The 22,743-nt window shown below is 49.1% G+C and overlaps 6 protein-coding genes and 2 non-coding genes across 18 annotated transcripts; 4 read left to right on the plus strand and 4 right to left on the minus strand.

Moving 5' to 3' along the window:
• The first annotated feature begins 5 nt into the window (after nucleotides 1-5).
• LOC9658827 (WD repeat-containing protein 76) lies at nucleotides 6-2,134 on the plus strand. The gene is made up of 5 exons (XM_002964803.2): nucleotides 6-173; nucleotides 652-1,213; nucleotides 1,279-1,673; nucleotides 1,732-1,830; nucleotides 1,885-2,134. The coding sequence occupies exons 1-5, from the start codon at nucleotides 52-54 to the stop codon at nucleotides 2,093-2,095; spliced, it is 1,389 nt and encodes a 462-aa protein (XP_002964849.2). The 5' UTR covers nucleotides 6-51; the 3' UTR covers nucleotides 2,096-2,134.
• A 103-nt stretch (nucleotides 2,135-2,237) lies between these two features.
• LOC9658828 (catalase-3) lies at nucleotides 2,238-4,891 on the plus strand. Of its 3 annotated transcripts, none has more exons than XM_024669567.1 (9): nucleotides 2,238-2,367; nucleotides 2,443-2,539; nucleotides 2,623-2,900; nucleotides 2,980-3,756; nucleotides 3,871-3,960; nucleotides 4,029-4,096; nucleotides 4,290-4,383; nucleotides 4,478-4,554; nucleotides 4,665-4,891. In XM_024669567.1, the coding sequence occupies exons 1-8, from the start codon at nucleotides 2,353-2,355 to the stop codon at nucleotides 4,535-4,537; spliced, it is 1,479 nt and encodes a 492-aa protein (XP_024525335.1). In that variant the 5' UTR covers nucleotides 2,238-2,352; the 3' UTR covers nucleotides 4,538-4,554; nucleotides 4,665-4,891. The 3 variants fall into 3 exon arrangements, with proteins under 3 accessions (XP_024525335.1, XP_002964850.1, XP_024525334.1); XM_002964804.2 differs by having other exon boundaries at nucleotides 2,238-2,293; nucleotides 2,346-2,367; nucleotides 4,478-4,891; XM_024669566.1 differs by having other exon boundaries at nucleotides 2,238-2,293; nucleotides 2,351-2,367; nucleotides 4,478-4,891.
• A 207-nt stretch (nucleotides 4,892-5,098) lies between these two features.
• On the minus strand, nucleotides 5,099-8,684 carry LOC112344580 (GATA transcription factor 21-like). The gene is made up of 2 exons (XM_024669565.1): nucleotides 7,042-8,684; nucleotides 5,099-6,408 (listed from the first exon to the last, which is right to left on the minus strand). Exons 1-2 carry the CDS (start codon nucleotides 7,426-7,428, stop codon nucleotides 5,287-5,289), a joined length of 1,509 nt encoding a protein of 502 aa, XP_024525333.1. The 5' UTR covers nucleotides 7,429-8,684; the 3' UTR covers nucleotides 5,099-5,286.
• A 1,759-nt stretch (nucleotides 8,685-10,443) lies between these two features.
• TRNAR-CCU lies at nucleotides 10,444-10,516 on the minus strand. The gene has a single exon. It is a non-coding gene; the product is annotated as a tRNA-Arg (tRNA).
• Nucleotides 10,517-10,586: 70 nt separating this feature from the next.
• LOC9660204 lies at nucleotides 10,587-12,341 on the plus strand. The gene is made up of 9 exons (XM_024669403.1): nucleotides 10,587-10,638; nucleotides 10,692-10,749; nucleotides 10,829-10,937; nucleotides 10,993-11,098; nucleotides 11,158-11,209; nucleotides 11,265-11,417; nucleotides 11,473-11,584; nucleotides 11,643-11,766; nucleotides 11,827-12,341. The coding sequence occupies exons 1-9, from the start codon at nucleotides 10,595-10,597 to the stop codon at nucleotides 12,296-12,298; spliced, it is 1,230 nt and encodes a 409-aa protein (XP_024525171.1). The 5' UTR covers nucleotides 10,587-10,594; the 3' UTR covers nucleotides 12,299-12,341.
• Nucleotides 12,342-18,019: 5,678 nt separating this feature from the next.
• On the minus strand, nucleotides 18,020-18,210 carry LOC112344763. Its single transcript, XR_002991824.1, has one exon. It is a non-coding gene; the product is annotated as a U2 spliceosomal RNA (small nuclear RNA).
• Nucleotides 18,211-18,334: 124 nt separating this feature from the next.
• On the minus strand, nucleotides 18,335-20,143 carry LOC112344714 (pentatricopeptide repeat-containing protein At4g02750-like). Its single transcript, XM_024670029.1, has 2 exons — nucleotides 19,640-20,143; nucleotides 18,335-19,519 (listed from the first exon to the last, which is right to left on the minus strand). Exons 1-2 carry the CDS (start codon nucleotides 20,141-20,143, stop codon nucleotides 18,335-18,337), a joined length of 1,689 nt encoding a protein of 562 aa, XP_024525797.1.
• Nucleotides 20,144-20,229: 86 nt separating this feature from the next.
• Nucleotides 20,230-22,612, plus strand: LOC9660205 (SAP-like protein BP-73). Of its 9 annotated transcripts, none has more exons than XM_024669803.1 (5): nucleotides 20,230-20,404; nucleotides 20,533-20,625; nucleotides 20,803-20,917; nucleotides 20,996-22,258; nucleotides 22,327-22,612. In XM_024669803.1, exons 1-4 carry the CDS (start codon nucleotides 20,242-20,244, stop codon nucleotides 22,209-22,211), a joined length of 1,587 nt encoding a protein of 528 aa, XP_024525571.1. In that variant the 5' UTR covers nucleotides 20,230-20,241; the 3' UTR covers nucleotides 22,212-22,258; nucleotides 22,327-22,612. The 9 variants fall into 9 exon arrangements, with proteins under 9 accessions (XP_024525571.1, XP_024525572.1, XP_024525570.1 ...); XM_024669804.1 differs by having other exon boundaries at nucleotides 20,999-22,258; XM_002964806.2 differs by having other exon boundaries at nucleotides 20,368-20,404; nucleotides 20,968-22,258.
• Nucleotides 22,613-22,743: the final 131 nt, after the last annotated feature.

The following is a 22,743-nucleotide window of genomic DNA, read 5'->3' on the forward strand; positions in this document are numbered from 1 at the left end:
GCGCCAAGTTTAAATTGCTTCTTGAGCCCTAGCGGCGGTGGGCCGGTGGCTATGGCTGATCCAAGAATGTCCGACTATGCGCGCAAGAGGGCCGAGAACATGGCGAGGAACGCCGAGAAGCTCGCGGAGCTGGGGATCCATGAGGCGGCCAAGTTTCTCCAGATTCCAATCAGGTTCTTTCGTCTTACCCTAGTTCTCTAGCCGATGAGTGGAGATTTAGAAATTTTCCTCCAGCGATCGCAATGCTGTCGTGTAGTTTTCTTGAATCCTTGTGCTTTGGTCTTTTCTGCGGCATTTGTGTTGTTTGTTTGAGAGTTTCATTCTTTTGTTTCCAAAAGATAGCGAAAGCAAAAAAATGATATTTTCTTTTTGGATTCTATATTCACGCGACGCATGGGGAGCATTTTCTTGAATCCTTGTGCTTTGATCTCTTCTGCCGCATTTGTTTTGTTCGTTTGAGATCTCATTTTTTGTTTCCAAAAGATAGCTAAAGTAAAAAAGAGGATTTCTTCTTTTTTGATTCCATATTCACTCCACGAGCATTTCTTGCTTGTCTGCCGCATTTGTGTTGTTTGTTTAAGATTTTCTTCCAAAAGACAGGATTTTTTTTCTTGTTTGATTCTATATTCACTCGACGCATTCTGTTTCCAGGGAGCAGCAAAAGAGAAAACCCAAAGGGTATAAATCTGAGAAGAGGCCCAGAGATGAACAGCCGCTTGTAATTCGGAGGTCACTGCGTACTCGAGGAATCTCTCCAGAGGTCGGGCCTCTCAAGGACGAACTTTCCGATGCCAAAGTGGTGCCAGAGCCAGAGAAGCTTGACAAACTTAACTGGGAGAAGCCTGTTTCCTTCTCTGACGTTCGTGTCAACGACGAGCCCTCAGATGATTCAGTGCGTGCTCGCATTGGCGAGGCAGTAAAAGGCGAGTGTTTGGTAAACTCGGAGGACCAGCGACCAAAGGACGACTTTGAGCCGCTATCTTTGAAACTCGCTGAGAAGGACGTCGTGAGGATTGTGCCGGAGAAAATTCTCAGCCTGATTCTCCTTCCTCTGAGTTCAAAGCTGGTGGTGGCTGCCGGGGACAGAGCGGGAAATATCGGCCTCTGGGATGCTGATTACAACGACGAGAGTGACGAAAGTGTTGTCCACATTTATCGGCCTCACAGGATACCTGTTACAGCAATAGCAAGCGCACCTGCGAGCTTTACACAGGTGAGTTATGGAATACATTATTTTACTTTCCTTTTTTATTTCTAACAGCGCCTTTGCCTTTGTAGATTGCGACTTGCAGCTGTGATGGTTCTGTCCTCCTCATGGACATTGACAAAGCGGCTTTCAGCAGAGTGTTTTTATCTGACGAGTCCTTAAGTGCCATGAGCTATCTCGCAGAGAGCACGCACGTTATTTCCATTGGTGACTACGAAGGAGATATGAAACTAGTGGATGCAAGAAGCTCCACGGTAGCGTCACACTGGAAGCTGCACGAGAGACGCATTCACTCCATAGACTCTACGCCGCAGCGGCCTCACCAGGTTGCTACAAGTTCCGGAGATGGAACAGTCTCCCTGTGGGACGTCCGCGTCACAAAGAGGAACCTGGCAACCATGACCCACGGAAAAGCCGTGCACTCGGCATACTTCTCACCATCGGGAGATCAACTGGCTTCGACCAGGTAAATACTCAAAACGTTTTAAAGTTGCCTTTATGGCTGAGTTACTCGATCCCCGCAGTTATGACGATCACGTAGGCCTCTGGAGTGGAAAGCACAATAACGATCCCGTCATGATCAGCCACAACAATCAGACAAACCGCTGGATTGCGACGTTCAGGTGGGAAACCTTTTGAGTAAAAATCTCGAAATGCGGATTTAAATTGCGTTGCAGGGCAATTTGGAGCTGGAGTGACAACTACGTCTACATTGCAAACATGAGCAGAGCCATCGATGTGATATCCACTCGCGAGAACAAACTGGTTGCATCGCTTCGAAGCGAGGAAATGACTTCCATACCCTCGAGACTGGCACGGCATCCTCTTTTACCTGGAGTTCTGGCCGGTGGCACTGCCGGTGGCAAAATCTTTCTGTGGAGAAGTTAATCGTGTTCAATCAACACTGACTCCTTTTTTTACATTTTTTCTCGCTCAGCCAACTTAATCAGATAAGGAGAAGAATGGCAGGGTCCCAAATGGGAAAACTCGACTCGGGAGGCAACACGTGGAGAGCCGGGACATAAGTATAATTTTTTGAGGGTTCCTTGGCTTGGCAGTGTGGAGGCTTCGCTTTCTTTCCTTGAGGTACATGTCCGTTTAGCTGTTCTTGATGATTCCTTCTTTATTTTCTTGATAGCAAAGCTATGGATCCTTACAAGGTATTAGTTCTCCTTTTTTTTTTTCTTTTTTTTTCCCCCCCACGTTTAGTGCTCTGATCTTCTTCGTCTTTCCAGCACACTCCATCAAGCGCTTTCAATTCTTCTTTTTTCACCACAAACTCTGGCACTCCCGTCTGGAACAACAATTCCTCTTTGACAGTTGGGTCACGAGGTACGTTATGATAGTGTTCGTTCTTTCTTGTAAGCGTTTAATTTTTTTTTTTCTCAACGATCTCTCACATGGTGTTTTATCAGGGCCTATTCTGCTGGAAGATTATCACTTGATCGAGAAGCTTGCTCAGTTTGACAGGGAACGCATTCCCGAGCGCGTCGTCCATGCGCGTGGAGCAAGTGCAAAGGGTTACTTTGAAGTCACCCACGACATCTCAAACCTCACCTGCGCGGATTTCCTGCGTGCACCTGGAGTCCAGACACCGCTGATTGTGAGGTTCTCCACCGTCATTCACGAACGTGGAAGCCCCGAGACACTCCGTGATCCCAGAGGCTTTGCCGTCAAGTTCTACACGCGGGAGGTGAGTAAACTATCTGGTCATGTTGCTAAGTTGGACACGAAATTCCATCTTTGACTTTTTTCGCTTTGTTTGCGAGCAGGGAAACTTCGATCTGGTTGGAAACAACATTCCCGTGTTCTTCGTACGTGATGGCATCAAGTTCCCTGACATGATCCACGCTCTCAAGCCAAACCCAAAGACGCATGTTCAAGAGCCTTGGCGCATTATGGACCACTTCTCGCATCATCCGGAGAGCTGTCACATGTTTACTTTTCTCTTCGACGACCACGGAATTCCTCTCAATTACCGTCACATGGAAGGCTTCGGGGTACACACGTTCACTCTGGTCAATCGCGCCGGCAAGTGTACGTATGTCAAGTTCCACTGGAAGCCAACTTGCGGACTAAAGTATCTGAGCAAGCAAGAGGCTGTGGTCGTCGGCGGCTCTAATCACAGCCATGCGACCAAGGATCTCTACGACTCCATCGCGGCCGGGAACTATCCAGAGTGGAAGCTGTTCATTCAGACTATGAACCCCTCCAACGAGGAGATGTTCGACTTTGATCCGCTCGACGTTACGAAGACTTGGCCGGAGGAAATGTTCCCGCTCCAACCGGTTGGCCGCATGGTGCTCAACAAAAACATTGACAACTTCTTCGCTGAGAACGAGCAGCTTGCATTTTGTCCGGCGCTCATCGTCCCTGGCGTCTACTATACCGACGACAAGATGCTCCAGACTAGAATCTTCTCATACGCCGACACGCAGCGGCACCGACTTGGACCGAACTATCTCATGCTGCCTGCAAATGCACCCAAGTGCGCACATCACAATAATCATCACGAAGGCTTTATGAACTTCATGCACAGGGATGAGGAGGTATGGTGGTGGAATGTTCTCCAGTTTTTTCTTTGTTTGAGCTTTTTTTAATGATTTGTACTCGTTCTGTCTTTTTGATTTTTCTAACCACTCGTCGTGAACTGTCAAACACAGGTGAACTATTTTCCATCACGATTCGACGCAGTTCGCCACGCCGAGCAAGTCCCGATTCCCTCACGTCCTGTGAGTGGCCGCCGAGAAAAGGTAGAGAAAAGCTTTGGCTTGTTTAAGCCTGGATGCCAGCTTCAAAGTCTTGACCGGTGCGTGCACAGGTGATGCTGGAAAAGGAGAACAATTTCGCACAACCTGGCGTGAGGTACAGATCATGGCCAGCTGACAGGTGAGCGAGCAATGTCGTGCAAAAACTTCTGCCCATGTTTTTCTTCCAATTTTTTTTTTTTTTTTTAATTTCTCTCGCTCTCCCTCTCTCTCTTCTTTCTCTATTTCTCTCTCTCACTCGCTTGAGGATCTGGTGGTCGTGCAAAGCAAAGTTTCCTAACTTTTGTGTTACACTGACTGTCTTTGCTTGGCAGGCAAGAGAGGTTCATTGAGAATTGGGTGGACGCTCTATCCGATTCACGCGTTACTCATGAAATACGCAGCGTGTGGATTTCGTATTGGTCCCAGGTACGTAGCTTGTCTTTCTATTCTTTCTTTTTTATCCTTCGACCGTCTCGATAGTGCACGGCATGCTAATTGTCTTTCTGCTTAACGCGTGCAGTGCGATAAGTCCCTCGGCCAGCGAATCGCGGCTCAACTTCAGTCCAAATCCAACATGTGATTCAGCCTGGGTTGGAGGTTTGTGGCTTTTGTTTCCAGTTTTTCTTTCCTTTTCGTGCAAGTAGCTCGCGCTGTTGTCTCTTGTGATATGATATATCTTTAATCTTTGCTAGCTTTTTTTCCAAAAGGCTTCCAAGTCAAGGCGATTGAATTGAGCCCCAGCAGCCTGCCAGAAGAGAGAACGCAAAGTATATTTAAGAGTGTGAAAGCTTTGAACGTTTTCTTCCTTTTTTTCCTTCTTGGTCAGGGACTGATGAGCCACCTTTCTTTGTGGAATCAAATCAGATGTTGATTCCTGTGTGCCGGAAAGATGTGTTGCAACAAATCTAAAGAAAAGGAAAAAAATGTTTGTGAAGATCAATCTCTACCAAACTATGCTGTGCTCGTACGCGCAACCAGTGGTGATAAAAAAACACACTTCGAAAAATATGAGAGATGAAATTATGCAGTGCTGGCCTACCCAACTGTTCGTTCTCCTGTCCACAAAATCTCCGATTTTTCTCTTTTCCGACATTTTAAATCGCGGGAATATCCTGCGGCATAATCATTCCGTACAAGAGACTTCCCACCAAGAAACGAATGAATGAATGAAAACGAATGACACAAAAGATCCCAAAACTGGCCTAACACTCTCTCACTTTCTCCTCCAATAAGAGAACTAAAAACTCTAGAAAACTACTAAGATCTCTCCAGCTCTAAAGAAACAAAGAAACAAAGAGATACCTTGCAAAGAAGCAAACTCGCTCGCTCTCAAAATCGTCGGCCTTCTTCCTCTTCGTCATCATCCGTAGTCGTGGTAGCAGTCGCGGTAACAGTCGCGGTACCAGTCGTGGTAGCGGTCGCGGTTGGCTCCCTTTGGCGGCGCATCTCCAGCACCTTCTTGTGAGAATTGGAGTGCTTTTGCGGCACGAAGCTCGGGCTCGCCGCCGGCCTATACTCCGGGAACAATCTCCCGGACTTAAACCTCACGCCACAAGCATTGCACAGCGTCTTTGGTCCCAGTGGCCCCGTCCTCCACTGCGGGGTCTTCTGGCTCCCACAGTGGAGGCACTTTTGGAGTGGCTGATTGGGATCCGGAAGGCCCCTCTTGGCCGCCGCGCTCCCGCCGCCACCCCCTCCAAAGTTCTTGGAAGTGCCGGTAATGCCACTGTTCTTGCCCGAGGTGGTGGCGGCGCTGTTGCTGTTGTTGGTCTTGGACTTCTTCTTTGGCGGGCGGCGCGAGTTCTTGAGCTCCAGCTCGTAGTCGTCGTCGTGGAGGCTGTAGAAGCGGCCGCTGTCCGCCGAGAAGGACGAGGAGCAGCAGTGGATCTTCTTCCGGTTGTTGCTCGTCGTCGTCTCGTCGTCCAGCAGCGACGACGAGCCATCGAGCTCATCGTCGGTGGAGAAGTTTGAGTTGTTGTCATCGTCCTCCTCCTCCTCCTCCTCTTCTTCCTCCTCTTCCTCCTCCTCCTCCTCATCCTCGCTCGCCGTGGTACAATTCGAGCTGCTTGGAGCTCGAGGAGGCACCGAGGACGTGGTCGTCGCCCAAGCCTTAGTCCTCGATCGCTTGGAGCGAGGCTGACGATCCTGCTGCTGCTCAAGGTGGCGGCGGTGGTGCGCAATCCCGGCGTTATAAGAAGCTTTGTTGTGATCATCGGTGATCCAAGACGCGGTGGTGGAGCTCGACTCGAGCTGCGCCGGCTCGGACGAGGCCGGGATCACGTAAGAACTGTGGTGGTGGTGGTCGCGCAGCGAGCTCTTGAACGGATAAGTGGACGCCGGCGATGGCGAGAACTTGGCCTCCTCCGCGGCGGCGGCGTGGACCGCGTCCTCGATCGACGACGAGTCGTCCACGAAGTTCGTGAGCCATCCAAGCTCCGGGATCTCGTCACACTGGAAGAACAAGAAATTAAGTTAGCTTTCGTATTTTATCATAGCAGCAAAAAAAACAAGGAAAAAAAAAATGCTTATAAAGAAAAAACTCCAGGAGAAAAAAGAAAGAAGAAAAGTGGAAAGAGTGAAGGCATGGCATGGCTTCAACAAGAGCAATAAATTTCGGCCAGGAGAGGTGGCCTTAAATGGCTCCAGTAACGAAAGATGTCATGTATGTTACACCACTCTCTCACACTCACACACAAACTCTCTCACACTACTCACACCACTCCCTTGTTATATCGCACACAAACAGTCAAGCAAGCACACCATTTCTCTCTCTCGCTCTCTTTTTCCACTCCCGGTCCAGAGAACCAATCTGGATAGGAGCAAAACGAATGAAACGAAACGCCACCACCAAGAACACCACCAGAAACGAAGAAGAGAAGACCACGATTCACGAACAAGCCAAAGCGAAACCAAACGAGCGAGTGGTGTGAGTGAGTGAGTGAGTGAATGAGTGAGTGACCCGGGAATTGAATGAATGGGGAGCGCGCAACGAGTGAGCAAATGAATGAAAAGGAGCGAGCGATGGAGATGGAGCTGGCCGAGAGAGAAAAGAGGAAGAAAAGCAAGAAAAAAAAGGAGACTTACATGCATGCCGATGAGCTCCAGCTCCTCCTTGCTCCCGACGTCCAAGTCCGCGATTTCTAATTCCCCCGGATCGAGCTCCTCCTCGTCCTCCTCCTTGTGCTGCCGATCGCCTCCTTCCTCCGCCGCCGCCGCCGCGGCATTGACCAGACCATCCTCTTCTTCATCGCCTTCTTCCACCTTGGCGATGGTGGCGGAGCTTTTGGCGATGGCGGCCGAGGAAGTGGTAACAGTGGAAGCGTTCTTGCTGCTGCTAAAGTTGGCAATGGGGCCGGAAATCTCCTCGTTGGTGAAGTCGAGGAGATCGTCCACGCGGAAAACCTCCACCCCGAGCTTGAAGCTACAGTCGAGATCGATGAAATTGGCGTGCCTGCTGCTCAGTACCTCCATTTACCTCCAAAGCTGCGCTATGGCGACCGCGATAAACCCCGCAAAACCCGAGCGCCGCGCGCTCTCGCCCACCGCTAGCGCTCCTTTCCTCTCTCGAATTCCCAGGCGCCCAATTCGGCAAGGAATTGGGCGATGGAATTCGCTCACACGGAAGAAACCTTGTTAGGTAAGGAAGAAGAAGTTCTCGCTAGAGCTCTCTCTCTCTCTCTCTCACACACACACACACACGGTCACTCACGCTCGACTTGTTTCGATCAAGAGGACACGGCGATGGGAGACGATCGAGGCGAAGAGTCACTCCACCACGGCATAGAAGTTTTCAGCGACTGGCTTTGACGAAGTCGCGCGTCCCAGCGCGTGGTGGTGGTGGCGGTGGTGGTAGTGGTGGTGACGATGAGAGAAGAGAGAGAAGAGAAGGACGAAGGGGAATATCTCCTCGATCGATTGGTGGGCGATGGCCTGCGGCTGGAATTCGCAGCTGGGCACAGGAATGCAGCTCATCCAATCCAAGAGGCGCCGAATCGAGAGCCGCCCACAAGGCGAGGCGCCCGAATTGGAGCCGCCCACAACAGTGGCTCCTCGCAAATCGATGGAATCGATTGGCAAGTATAGCGAGGGAGGAAAAGAATATAAGAAGGGAGAGACCCAATGAAGCGAGCTCGAGCAGCAAGCTGACAAGTAGCTCCCGGACAACGCTAATCTCCTCCCAAAACCCCCAAAAACCACTTCTTCTTTCTTCTTCTTCTTCTTCTTCTTCTTCTTTCTTCTCTACGCTTTGTTGGTTCTCTTGCTCCTCTCGATTGATCGATTCCTCCTTTCTGTGAGCTTAAAGCTCACGCTTCCTCCACAAAGATGATAGAAACAAAGGAAAGAAAGAAAGCTCTTTCTACTCTCGCCTCTCCTCCTCCATTCTCTCCCTTGTGTGATTTTAGGGAAAAAAAAAGCTTTGGGCACCACTACTACACTACCACCACTGACACAAAGAAGCTGTTACGCTTATTAGCTACACTCTAGCCTGGAGAGCGAGAAAAAAAAAGCACTAAAGCTTTTTTTTGGAATTTTTTTGGTGAGATTTTTAAACTACTTAACGCTAGCTTGATCGATCATTCGCCGCTAAGAACCTCTCGCCTTCTCTCCAAAAATTCTTTCTTTGCTTGATTTTTTCGTCCATTTCTCCGCGGTGATCCTGTAACTGTTTAGCATAACAGCCCAACAATTCTTCCTTCTAAGGCATGACAGGTGGGAACAGAGATCTTGTTATGTTAGCGCAAAACTTAAAAGAATTCCTCCATTTTTCTTTAATCCTCTTTCTTTTCTATTTTCCTGGCTTTATTTTCCCACTTTTTAAATTTTTTTCCTTTTGTTTCTTTTAGAGCCAACGTGGTCTGGCGCGCAGTGCCAGCCACTTTCTCGCTTCCAGCCGACGGAGATTCCCGCGTCTCCGGATCCCCGACACGTGGAAGATCCGACGGTGGGGATGCCGGCACCGCCGTGTCGGCCGGTCGGACAGCCGGCCCAACGTGCCGCGAACGTGACTGACCACCACCGCACACCGCCGCCGCACCGCGCGGTGGACATTCCGGGGCGGAATGTGGCCGGGCATCAGAATGTCCGGGAGTGTGGCTTTTACTTGTTTTTTTTTTTTGTGTGTGTGTTTTTTTCTAACATTTTACTATAAGAAGTTAGGTGCTCGACAGCCATCCCATGACAAGTAGCGTTGCTCCATCCATTTGCTGGCTGGCTGGCGGGGCGGGTCTGGCTTAGTAAAAATAAAAGATGCCGCCAGGGATGCCTTAAAATTCCCGGAACCTCCTCCTTTTCAGTGGAGAAACCACTGGAGGAGACATTTCAGAGCGTTTGGTCGAAGAACACAACTTTCCAAAGTCTCGACTTGCGACTTCCCACCGCCAATTTTCCAGAATCTCTCTCTCTCTCTCTCTCTCTCTCTCTCATACGTACTTGAGACCTTGAGCGTATTGTTGCGTGATAATTTTGACGTTCCAACGGTGGCCAACCCTTGAAAACACTTCGAAACCCTCTCTCTCGGTATATATCAATCGAATCTCTCGAACTTCCATTGGTCTAGAAAAGAAACCACAAACTCAACACACGCTGCTAAACGACATGGCACGGTGGGTAACAACTCTTGGGTTGTGACAACTTAACACGTTTTGATGCTTTACGGAGCTTTTAAATCTTTTCTAATGTTTACCAGCCGCTAAGTTTCAAAGCTTTGCTCATACGCTGACACAATAATAGGTGAATTCCTAGTTTTATCTCTTTACAAAGCCAAAGATTGCCAAAGTTTGTTCAGCAATGCTCAGTACTGCCAGAGAGGAGCAAAAAAACTTTATGAGAGTCGCTGCATTTGCATCCCACACCACATAGCATAGGGGGGCAGTAGAAACAAGCATGGTAGGAAACAAAAGAAATTTAAGAAAAGGTGGCCGATGTTGTGTGAAGAACGATCATTCCGTACAAGAGAGAACTGCAAGTCACTCATTGACACCACAAGGATTAGGATTTGATAAGTTGGGGGGGGGGGGGGGTTGCTCTGATCCTGCAATTTGGTCTACTAAACTCTGCAATATCTACTTGCTTGCAATTTACAAAAGGCAGGTGAGTTTTCTAACCTGAGGCCTGAAGGAGAATCAAAGTGTGCACATGCAGGGGCATCAAATCAGACCTCATGTTCTTGGCACAAAAGTTGACTTTAAACCACATGGCAAATGCAAGGTGGGTGCAAGCCTAAATGAAGTGAATCTCTTATAAAATTACGCCCCCAGCGGTAAAAAAGAAACAACTTTGGTCTGATCTCGAAGTCAGTAGTCCATCTGATCCAAGATCAATGTACGCTCTCCTCAGGATTTCCATTTGACTTTATATTATTAATTAGTAATATACGAAAAAGAAAAAGTTATTATTATCTTTTAAAACTTAGTAAGTGTCAAAAATTTAAAAATTTTAGGTGTAAATTTAAATTATTAGTTAATGATAGAAACTACCAAGGACATGCGCGCCAGGCAGGGATCGAACCTGCGACTTTCTGCTTAGGAAACAGACGCTCTATCCGCTGAGCTACAGGCGCTAAGCTGCGGAATTAAAAAAGCTTAATTTGCTAAGTAACGAGTGAAAATCCTAGCGGATTGATGGATTGATGGAGGCTATGGCGGAGACGAAATGCATCAATGCGCCGCCGAGAATGCGCAGGTGAGGCAAATGCTCGGCGAAAAGATGCGATTTTTAAAACTTCTTTTTTTCAGGTATGCTGTGGCTGGAGCAGGATTTGCTGGTGTTTCCGTGGCCTGGCATCTCTTACAGGTTCTTTTTCTCGGCAATGATCGTTGATCGGTCACGCGTTTCCTTAGAGGTTTTCTTTTTGGTTTTTACTTTCGCGCAGTTCACGAATCCATCCGTGTCAGTCAGTGTTGAGCTCTTTGATGAGAGAGGCATTGCCGCTGGAGCGTCCGGTGCGTCCGGAGGATTGCTCCATCCGTTTTCTCCAACAGGTTTGATAGTTTCTTTCGTGTGTTTTTTCCTGAAGATTTGCTGCTCTCTTGCCAGGAAAATTACTCTGGAAAGGTGCCGAAGGATTTCGAGCATCGCTGGATTTGGTGGCTGTTGCCGAGTCGATGGTCCCAGAAGACGATGAGCCAATCTCATGGAAAAGGTTAGAACAATTTTTTCTTTGTTCGTATGAAACTTCTCTGAAAGTTTGTGCGTCTATAGGGGGATCTTAAGACCTGCTCTTTGCGAGAAGCACACCCGGAACTTCCGAAAGGTTGGCTAAAGTTCCTCAAGTTTTTTTTTTCTTTTCTATCGCTTGTTTTCACTAGAATGTGGATTGCAGCAATGGTAGCGCTGGAGCGCCAAGAATTCTCACCGCAAGAGAGGCCAGAGAACTACTTCCAGGGCTTTCCATGCAAGACGATCTCCTTGCGTTGCACATCCGCGCGGGAATCAACGTCGATCCAAAGCGCTACCTGGAAGTAAGTTATCTTCGTTTCTCCTTAGAACTACAGAGCAAAGTTTCGAATCTCACAGGCACTGTGGAAAGCATGCCTCTCGTTCGCAAACTCCGCGCGAGTGTCAGGCTGCCCTGGAACGAAAGCATCACTTCACAAGCGTCGCATCGCCAGTATCTGCGATCTCTCAGGTAGGAAGTAACAGTAGCTTCGGTCGATTCTAACAGGAACATCTCTTTTTTCTCGAAGATTACGACGCTGTGGTACTTTGCCTGGGCGCTCAAGCTCTATTGTTACCAGAACTCCAGGGAAAGTTACCACTTACACCGTGCCGTGGAGTCGTAGCAAAAATGGAGCTGCCAGAGAAAAGGAGGTGAAAAAAAAAGCACTTTTTTCTCGTCGACCATACTGAAGAACACCTTTGCTTTGTCAGTGAACAGTTCAATGGCACGGCACCTAGTGTTTTGTCCCGATCATGGTTGGCATTCCAGGGAAAGAGAAGGCTGCTGCTTGGAGCCACGAAAGAGGCCTTCATCTCGCCATCGCCAAGAGCACAAGATTTGTCAGCCCTGGAAGAGCTTTACCAGAAAGCCAGGCAGCTTTATCCCGGCATCTCACAGTGGGAAGTAACTGGCCTGCGAGAAGGCGTCCGAGCGTTGCCACCGCGATATGGTGATCTGGGAGCGATCCCTTTGGTTGGAAGCCTGGATGGTGATGTGAGAACTTTGGAGTCACCAGTAAGGAATGGCAAATGCCGGCCTCCTCGCTTGTGGATTTTTGGAGGGCTTGGTTCCAGGGGCCTGGTATACCACGCGTGGCTGGGAAGCAAAGTCGCCCAGGCCGTGGTTCTCGAGAACCAAGAGGTTCTTCCGCAAGAAGCGCGCCAGTGGAAAAACCTCACGTAAAGGGTTTAAAGAAATTTTAAAAGTATACCAAGGGTTTAGGGTTTATGGAGGCTGATGAGTTTGAGTGCTTCACATTAGACGATCCCTCACCGCCAAGATCGTGGATTTCATTGACGTCAAAGTGCCAATCCTGGTGGAATGTATTTTCGGCGATCCCCCAGAGGAAACTACATTCTTGGATGAAGTGGGATTTCACGGGAAAATCTACAAGCGTGTTCGCGGCCGCCAAGTTCTTGTCCACTTGCAACGCGGCCGAGAAGCCAGTGACAAGGCGCATTGCGTTTGTGAATACTGCTCGAGCGATGGCAAACCCGGAGAGGGCTGTAATCGCGGCTATCCAAGCAGCCTGTGATCGCGATGGGGATTCCGAGGAGCTGGCTCTTCTCAAGTCTTGGACTCGTTTCTACGAGAGTCTCGTCTGCGGTATATATTATGTGGTGGACGATGGCGAGAAAATCTCCGCTTCAAGCGACACTGCGTATTTCCTGGCCAGTTTGGTGCCTACATGCGCGCTTGTTTACTGCGCTTAGCGACTGGATGAACGTAATCCGGCATCATAAAATTCAGAACTTCATGATCGCTCAAGGTATGTGTGTGATTTAGTTCTCATGCAAGGTATGATCGAGCTCTCTTTCTAGAATGAGGAGCTGAATGCGTTTTGTAAATTATTCAAGATCGACTTGACGAAGGTCGACTTATCTAGGCCTGGGACAAATCCGAAGTTGCTACTCTTGTACAACGTTGGAGGCCGAGGTTACCAAGTTTTTGGCTAGAAACCTCTCAAACACGAGCACCGGAAACGACAGTCTAGTCGAAGATCTAGCAGGGGTGAGAAAGCTCCTACCATTTAACCATGTTGTGGACAGCAAGTATTTGTGTGTCGGTGAGGATGGTAACGCTGGAATGCATCACGGACGAGCTGCGGTCGTTCTGCTCCAAACAGTTGGCGGCTGTGATAGAGGACCATGACGTTGATCGAGCACACGACCTCCTCGCGGAGGTGGCCGAGGATCACAACATGATACGAATCGGCTGGAATGCGGAGGTGGCCGTGCTTGTAGCGCTCAAGTTAAAAAAACTCGACATCCGCTATGGGAGTGGTCTCAGCGTGAGGGCCGGGGTGCCTTCGTTTTAGCTTTTCCGGGGAGAGATCTCGGCCCGTTTGCCGTCTAGAGGCACGCAACCACGCGTGTACGTACCGCGATCGTAGCGTTCCAGGTCTTGGTTGCTCGGAATGGAGAGTGACGTCACCATGGGACGCTTGAGAAGGCGGAAGCATTGTTTCGAGCTGCAGGCAAGAAGCTCAAGATCCTCGTGTATGTCATGCCGTGTTGCAAGTTTACGTCTCACCTGATGGAGTCTGTGCAGTACGATGGTCTGAGCTACTACTGCGTGACGATGTCATTTGGCGAGCTGAGTAGCACGCTGCGAGTGATAGACAACACGCTGGCCAAGATCACAGGCTTTTCGATTCGTCAGGTACACCAGTTCTAGAGTTTTGAGACGAGTTTTACGATTGTTCTTGCAGAAGAGCGATGCGTGCTGCTGTTGCGAGGAGGAAGGTTATAGTGACTGGGTCCAGTGCGATGTTGCTTGCTATGGTACCACTGGAGCTGTGTCAAGCATGATTCCAGTTGCATCTTGCTGGCAATCCAAGGCGGCTTCCACGTCCAGTGACACGAGAGTTCGAGTGCTACAAGAGTCTTGATCTTTGACGTTCCGGTTGGGCTTTCCGCGTGAAGAAGTCCTTGCAAGAGTAAAGGCGTCAACGATCAGGACTTGGAACCTCCAAGATCAAGAACCATACTTATCAGTGGCCACCAAGAGGTTCATGGAGACTTTCTCTGCTGCTCCAAACCTTTGAAGTATATCAGTAACGAGCAAGTGGAACGTCAAAGATCAAGAATTGCCGATTGACTAACTAGTATGCCATGTTTTATGTGTAATTTACCTACCTTCACTTTTTCAGAAAAATGACCCTAGTCTGCTGCTCAATCCTAGAAAAACGTTTCGAATCTCACTTCAGCGCTACGCCAGTAATGTCCGAGCACGGATGATCTTTGAGTAGCATGCCGCGCGGTACACCTATATGCCGAGTCATCTGGCGGCAATTCTCTTTTGCTTTTAAGAGCAAAAGAGTACGAAATGTAGTCCAACACAATTTATAAATAGTAATTACTGATTAAAGGGTTTTTTAAACCGGATTAAAGGGTTTCATTTCTATTATGAAGTTTATGAAAGCTCACCTGGATTTGGAGCTCGTGGAGAGATTGACGGGTGGCATGCCGGGCTTGCTGCGATTCTACGAAGAGGCCAAGAGCAACGAGGAGGCTTTCATCGAGAGGATCAGAGGTGCTTACACAAGCTCTACAGCAAATTTATCACGAAGATTGAGAATCGGAAAGAACTTTCAGCTAGAATGGCTTTGGTGGTCTCGGTGGTCACGAGTTCACGCAAGAGAAGGCTAGCATGAAACTCTTCTGGTATGACGAGGAGCGGCGGCTATTCCATATCCTCTGCCCGTATCTGCGATCGCAAGGCGAGCTCTACATCATGGAGCACTTCGAGAAGTTATAAAGCGGGCTGGAGTTTCCAGATATCCAGAGATGGGCCGGAGCTGTCCGGCTCGACTGCGAGCGTGACCGGGGGACCGATAAGCTGATCGGATGGAACGTAGAGGAGCTGGTCATAAGCATGGTACGCTTCCACAAGCGGCTTCTCGGCGACGATCTCAAGCATTACCGCACACGGGCATGAGAGGATGTGGTTGCAAGTCTCAACGCTCAGCAGCTCTTCGAGGGCGTTCTTCTCGGCCCTGCGTCTTTGAGTGAAGGCAGCACTGGATCTTGTCCTGCTCAAGCTCGAGGAAGATGGCACGCTGAGGATTCTGGCGGTGGAGAACGCAGTCGCTGGCTGGAAGAGAAAACGGAGAATTGGAAGAACGAAGTGCTTTCAAAATGGATTCTTTATTATGTGATGCCAAAGAGCATTATGCTTTACATAGTGGCAAATATGCCTTTTTCAGGAAATTCAGGGACATACATCCGTGCCTCCAAGAGTTTGACGTTTGGCCTCAGTTGGATTATGTGATGCAATGGGATCACTCAGCAGTACAAAATTGAAACGTGATACAATTGGAGGGAATCAACCATGAGATCGGGAATCAACTGTGCAAAATCAAATCTAGAAAATACTAACCCACCACGGAGATTTGATCGTTCTTTGATTATTTATTTTGACCTTTTAGGGCTACCTGTTGACCCTTGAAATTCTAGCGTATACATTGAAAGCATAATTCATGGTTTGGAGCTTTACAATGTCCGCGCTACTTTACATTCCGGAGCCAGGGATGAGTGGGATGTCTATCAGTTTCTCAAGGATCTCAAGACCAGTGACAAGGAACTGGTGGAGTGCGCACAGCAAGACTTGCGCGAAGCTCAGTGCTTCCACGAGCTCTATGAGTATATCTGGGGGTGGGAAGACTGGCTTCCCGAAGCATCTGATTCCCTTCATCTGTATTTGTCGGTCACACTTCCCCGAGAGAGTTTAGCATAGAATGAACATCTTCTCCAGCGAGAGCTTCTTCTAAAAGATTGAAAGGAAAGAAAGGTATTAATGGATGAAGAATTTTTGTGAGCTACTACTATTCGCAAAAACTTACATGGTAAGTTACTTTGTGACCATATCTATGTCAAGAAGCGACCAGGGTGAAGCTCAGGTTGGCAACAAATCATCTTCCACTTGGTCGACAGCAATTCTTTTTTCATCAATATCGCGAGCCATAACAGATTCAAGGTTTGTTCTTTCTCATATGATATACAGCGATTCTTGACATTTCGCCAGCAGCAGAATCGCTTTGGCGGCAAGTGTTGGAGAAGAGAATGTAGAAGTAGCAATCCAGTCGTGTTTCGGGAGATAGGGCATGCTCGCGATCAAGTTCTCGGCGTCTACCAATCGCCTCCACTAGATGCCCTTTTTGGGCATTTCCGTCCGGCATGTGTGATCTCTCTCCGGCATCGAATCGAAGATAGGTTTTGTCTGGTAGAAATCGCTTGTCTGTGCGACAGCCGACACCATTGTTGTCCAGGATTTATAAGGTTCTTGTCGGGCATCCCTCCAAAGACGCTGCGAGCTTCTTCCAGATGCCCATGCTGGGCATAAACCACTATAATTGCGTTCCAGGAGACGAGATCCCTGTCGGGCATCGTGTCAAAGATCCACTGCCCCTGTTTGTTCTTCACATTTCTCGTACCCCGTGAGATCCTTCTCCGGCATTTGATCGAAGACCTTCCTGTGAGAACTTTTCCCGACCTTTAACTATACCAGCGAACCTGATGCGCAAGAATGAAATAGTAGAGCAGTTCGAGCGTAGCTCCGCATTGTTCTCCAGGCGCGGAAAGTCCAACTAGAAGCATTGAGTTGAAGGGATCGATCCACTTATGCCTGGAGAAAATACGATACAAGTGAGTGAAAGTTTTACTTTGCAAACAATATCTGCTGTTCTCGTGAGCTCTTTCGTAACTATGGTTGCTTCGGAAATCCACCACTTCATACATGAGTGGAATCACAGTCAATCGTTCCCAAAGGGGAAGCCTGAGGAACTGCACAAAGAAATAAAGACCATGCATCTCACATCACGAAATGACTAGGAATTTAAGCTACCTCAATTGGTTATAAAGAAACGTGAGTGTATACAAAAAGGATAAACAAAAATTAATTTTTCTTCTTAATTATAAAGTACAAGTTATTTTTTTATCACAATGGAATATTTGGAATCTTTGTAAACTTTGTAAAACAAAAGGAATAAAAACACCATTATATTAACACAGGACTTCGTCTTCACCTTTCTGGCTGTTTAGGTTGAGAAATAGCTACATTAATGTGGCTATTGTGCATCAAGGCAAGATGATGGGAACTGGTGTCACCACTATGGCTCTCCATTGAGGTGGCTCTATTGAAACGCAAGTATCTAGGTTTTCAAACCGCAAATCTTCACTCTAGAATTAAATGGAGATTAATGAGCGTCCTCCTAGCATGCAAAGAACAAAATGCTGATTTTAAAAATAAAATGCTGCTTAAATTTAAATATAAAGCAAACCATAATTGCTACTAAACCTTCACGATTCACATTACCAATTTCATCCAAATGTGCCAGGTCAAGCCACGAGGTCGTCTGCCTGACTATCTTGAAGACGAGAAGACTACTCGAGAGCTCTTGACCATTTTGAGTTTGAGAACCAGGAGTGAACAGCCACGGAGTTTTGGTGACACGGCAGTCCCTGCACTCGGATGTGCTATCTGTCACAACACAGAAATGAAGTTATGGCGGATCCAAATTCAAATCCCCTCATCGGTGATGCTCTCTCGAGCTAGAAACGCTCCTTTCTCTCGTAAGCAAGAAATTTAATGGCTGGAATGCCTTCTCCACAAATAATTAATATCTTTAAATTAGGTAAGCCACAAGAGCTTCATGCACCTCGTCAGACTAGTCGTTGTTAAACATTTGTTATAGGCTATCACGACTTTGTGACCGGGCTACAAAATTTCAGGATGCATATGCATCTAGTGCGATTGTTCACACCCGTGTTGGAAACGATCACCTGGAAGAAACTGTAAAACCAGAGGGTGACTCCAGGATCGCAAATTCTGTTGGGGATCTTCGCTGAGCATGATGCCTCAACATATCAAAGGATTTTATGCTTCTTAGGGTTGAAATTTGGGCTGGGTTGTGCCGGGGAAGGCACTAGTGTAAGGCCAACCCGACACGCGGAAGGCCGGGTAGCAAGCTACCGGTAGCCCCCGTCCCACAAAAAATTAGATAATAGCGTTGGAACACATGGTCCCAATATCAGCTACTAACTGATAAGAACAGATACTACACACGATCTAAGCCAAGAGGCTGAGAAAGGTATGAATTTTACATGTCCAGCCCTCTCTTTATATACTCAAACCCTGGCACGCGTTTGCACCATGGCATGTGGGATAGGGCGCCCGCCGACGTAAACATGTCTGATTAGGGCACAGGTGGCTGCCACCTCAGACTTTCATATTCGCAGAATCGTTTTGCTTCCTTTGGCGGCAAGTGTTAGAGAAGAGAACGTAGGGCACCGGGTCCGCTGGCCGCAGCTCCATCGCTCTCTCCGCCGCTCGGGCGCTTCGATCGACATTGCTATAGCTCGTGCACGCCCCCAGGTAGCAAATCCAGTCGTGGGCTTCCGGGAGATAGGGCATGCTCGCGATCAAGTTCTCGGCGTCTACCAGATGCCCAGCTCGCCCCAGCAGATCGACCATGCATCCATACTGCTGCTTGCTCGGCTTCATCCCGAAATCGATGATCAGGGATCCGAAGTAGCTCCGCCCGGACCTGGCGTCGCCCGTGTGGCTGCACACCGCGTGAAGAACACAGGTGAAGCACGTCTCATCGGGCTGGATCCCTTCCACCGCCATCGCCGAGAAGAACTCCACTGCGTCGCTGGGCTGCCCTCTCTGCGCGTACGCGACGAGGATCGCGGTCCATGACACAACGTCTTGCTCGGGCATCGATTCAAACAATCGCCTGGCGGTCGCTAGATGCCCCTTTTGGGCATACAGTGCGAGCAATGCCGTCCAGCATACGTGATCTCTCTCCGGCATCGAATCGAAGATAGATTTTGTCTGGTCAAAATCCCCTGTCTGTGCGACCGCCGACAGCATTGTCGTCCAGGAGACAAGGTTCTTGTCGGGCATTCCTCCAAAGACGCTGCGAGCCTCTTCCAGATGCCCGTTCTGGGCATAAACCACGAGAATCGCGTTCCAGGAGACGAGATCCCTGTCCGGCATCGCGTCGAAGATCCACTGTGCCTGATGGATCTTCACATTTCTCGCGTACCCGGTGAGCATCGCAGTCCAGGAGATGAGATCTTTCTCCGGCATCTGATCGAAGATCTTCCTCGCCTCGTCGAGCAACCCGATCTGCGAGTACATGCACAGCATCACGGTCCAGGACGCCGAATCCCTCGCCGGCATTCGATCGAACACCTCCCTCGCCTCGCGCGGCAGCCGATTCTCCGAGAAGAGCAGCAGCATCGTGTTGCAGACGAAGAGATCCGTGCAGGGCATTCGATCGAAGACGCGGCGAGCGTCCCGGAGATCCCCCCGTGACGCGATCGCCGCTAGCATCGCCGTCCAGGAGATGAGATTGCGCTGGGGCATGGAATCGAACACCGACCTGGCATCTTCCAGCTGCGCAGCGTGGGAATATGCCGTGAGCAAGGAGTTCCAGGACACGAGGTCCCGCCGGGGCATCGTGTAGAAGAGGTTGACGGCATCTTTTAGATGCCCGTTCTGGGCATATGCCGCCACGATGCTGTTCCAGGAGATTAGGTTTCGCTCGGGCATGGACTCGAAGAGATTCTTAGCATCTTCCAGATGCCCATTTCGGGCATTTGCGCTGATGATCGCATTCCAGGATGATAGATCCCTCTCCAGCATGGAATCAAAAGCGTTCTTGGCCTCTTGGATCTTGCCGCTCTCCGAGTAGGCTGTGAGAATCGTGTTCCAGGAGATTAGATCCCACTCCGGCATCGCGGCGAAGATCTGCTCGGCGCTGGCTAGATCTTTGTTCTGGACGGATGCCGCGAGCATGAGATTCCAGGAGTAGAGGTCTTTGGTCTCGATCGCGTCGAAAATCTGGCGAGCGGCCTCCAGGCTCTTGCATTTTCCATACATTTGGAGTAGGAGATTTGAGAGGAAGACGATAGATCTGGATGGGAGCTCGCATTGCGATGCGATTCTGACGTGCGCGGCTTTGGCGTCGGGGAGGGTCTTGCAAGAGCGTATGAGCTCCACGCAATCGCACAGCTCCATTCATTGGTAAGAACAGGGCGAGATCGACGGTCGGGACGGTTCTATTTCGTATTCAACGGACAGGATCTCGTCTGCCCATCTTTTTTTTCTCGAGAGCTATGGCGATGGCGCTAGGGCTTGGCTTCTCGTCGCCTCCGGCAGTGCGAGGCCATGGCAGCCTGCTGCTCGATCGATCGGGCTCGGTGTCTGCGCATAGGAGGGGCCGGCGATTCATCGTTCGCGCCATCAACGAAGACGAAGCGCGAATCCTTTCCATGCGCGGTAAGATCGGCTCACATTCTTGTCCTAGAGCAGTGTTGTTTCGTTTTTCGCTAGCGCGAAATCTCCCGCTGTGCTCTTGCTCTTTGTTCGCGCTACGTTGTTCCTGACCCGCGCAAATGTGCTCCTAGATAAATCGTCCAGTACACTTGCGAAGCGATTTCTTGCCTGGGGCCGCGATGTTCATCAGCAAGCATCCCAGCAAATGCAAAAGTTCTTTCATGGTATTGCTAAGTTTTCTTTCTCGTTTCATGATTCGTGCTGTTCTATCAAGTTCCTTGCTGCATAGCATAGTTAGTATTCAATTCCCTGCTTCCGTATCGTTCTCCTTGGCATGCTAGCACTTAGGACACTAAGACGAACTAAGGTATCAACTTTCATGCAGCTTTATGAACTCGCAGAGCTTGCAGATGGGAGCCTCTTGATCTCGTTTGGAGCGCCAGCAGCAGCACGATCTTCCCCCAAGGCTCAGGATGCCGCCAAAGCTCATACGCTACCACCACGCCCGCCATCACGGTACTCAAAAGAGTTTTCTTACATTACCAAAAGAACAAAGAAGTACACAGGGACTGAGCTTGCCTTGGTGGTTCCCAGCAGTGTTGAGAAGAAGGTGCCGGTCAGAGTGCCATCAACGTTTTCGAAGAAGTCACCGATCTCTCACAGACGAAAGAGACACTCGGAGCTGGCGTCGGACGATTCCGTGCCAGTTTTGGCGTTCAAGGACGTTCAGATTGAAGAAGAAGTGACTGAAGCTGCTAGGAGTAAGCTATTCAGGCCGAAGACCACCTTTGCTCGCAAGTCACCAATTCCAGACGCAAAGAAAAGTACCACTGTCAGCGGGAAAGGAAAATCAAAACTTCCGGCCGTCCAGCAGGTTTCGGACACGACTACTACGGAGTCAAAAGCCGGGGAACCTCAAACACCGAGGCTTTCCAGGCCAGCAACTACTTTCATTCGCAAGTCGCCCATTACGTTTGGCAAAGGTCGAAGGAAATCACGGTCCTCGCATGTTGGAGCTTCCGAACAATCTTCTAGTTCAGCTGCACTATTTCTCGAAGACAATCTGGCGACAACCAAGTCGAAGTCGACTAATGGCACATTGCCTAGGCCGACGTCCGTTTTCACCAGGAAGTCTCCGATCACACCGGGCAAAGGTGGCAAGAAAAGAAGGTCTTCTAAAGCTTCGTCGAACGACACTGCTGTCAAGTCCGAGAAGGGGTCTCCTGTCTCCGACAGCAGAAGTGCAAGTGAGGAACACAAATCCAGGCTTCAGTCGAGGCCGCATGCTACTTTCGTCCGGAAGTCGCCCATTACTCACGCCAGAAGCGGGAGACGAAAGAGAAGAGCTGCTAAGAAAATCGACCAGGAGTCAAAGGCGGCCAACGTTTCTGCAAAGTCGTCCAACGAAACCGTATTACGAACGGAAGACACTAGTGTGGTGACGGAGGTGATCGTCGAGACTCCAACAGATGCTATCAAAATTATTCTGGGGCAGAAGGAAAGCGTCCTGGTCGAGGCTGTAGGAGTTGCGAACGGTGAGCCCGCTGGTGTGCTGCTAGAGGCAGAGAAAGTGGAGAAAGTCTCAAGCGAGCTCCTCAAGGACGGAAATGATCCCGCGACTCTAGACGGGAACTTGAAAGCTGCCGATACAGATATCGAGCTGTCGGACGATGACACTGCTGCTAGTGATGAAACGGACCTGTCTATCCTGACGATCCAAAGGCTTCGCAGCATTGCCAAGTCGCGGGGCCTGAGAGGCTACAGCAGGTTGAGAAAGGCGGAATTGATTGAGCTACTGAGGAAATCGTAGGCAGCCAGCGAAGGACTCATAGCAGAGAAACTTTTCTATCTCCAAAGGTATGCTTTTTATTCCATTTGAGACACCTACTGGGCGGACAACTTTTCATAGTTTATTTTCTGTACAGAGAAAATGACGGAGCTTCAATGATCATGAATGACTCGCTGTGCACGAGTCGGCGGCTGGCGGCCATAACTGCGTAAGAAATGAAGTTTTCTAGTATTCTTTTTTCTTGCGGGGAGGATGGTGACATTTCCGTGTCGTAGAGAAGTACATGGTTCGTCATCCACTGAATTGTGATCAAGAAAAGTTCCGTGTTGAATCGCTCGAATCGCTACTGTCACGACTTCGTTGGTAAATCTTGACTGATGTTACGTTTTTTATTCTTTAAAGCCTTTGTTTACTTCTTTTCATCCTGAGACGTGTCTAGCATGACTGGTAACTCGGCCATATCATGCGACTGAGTGATCTCTCCGCTGTGCCGCGACTAAGATATTCGAGACAATGAGAGAGTTCTTCCAAGAGAACTTGAGGGGAAGGAGAA

This window comes from Selaginella moellendorffii, unplaced genomic scaffold (assembly GCF_000143415.4).
Source record: "Selaginella moellendorffii unplaced genomic scaffold, v1.0 SELMOscaffold_5, whole genome shotgun sequence".
NCBI classification, from domain to species: domain Eukaryota; kingdom Viridiplantae; phylum Streptophyta; class Lycopodiopsida; order Selaginellales; family Selaginellaceae; genus Selaginella; species Selaginella moellendorffii.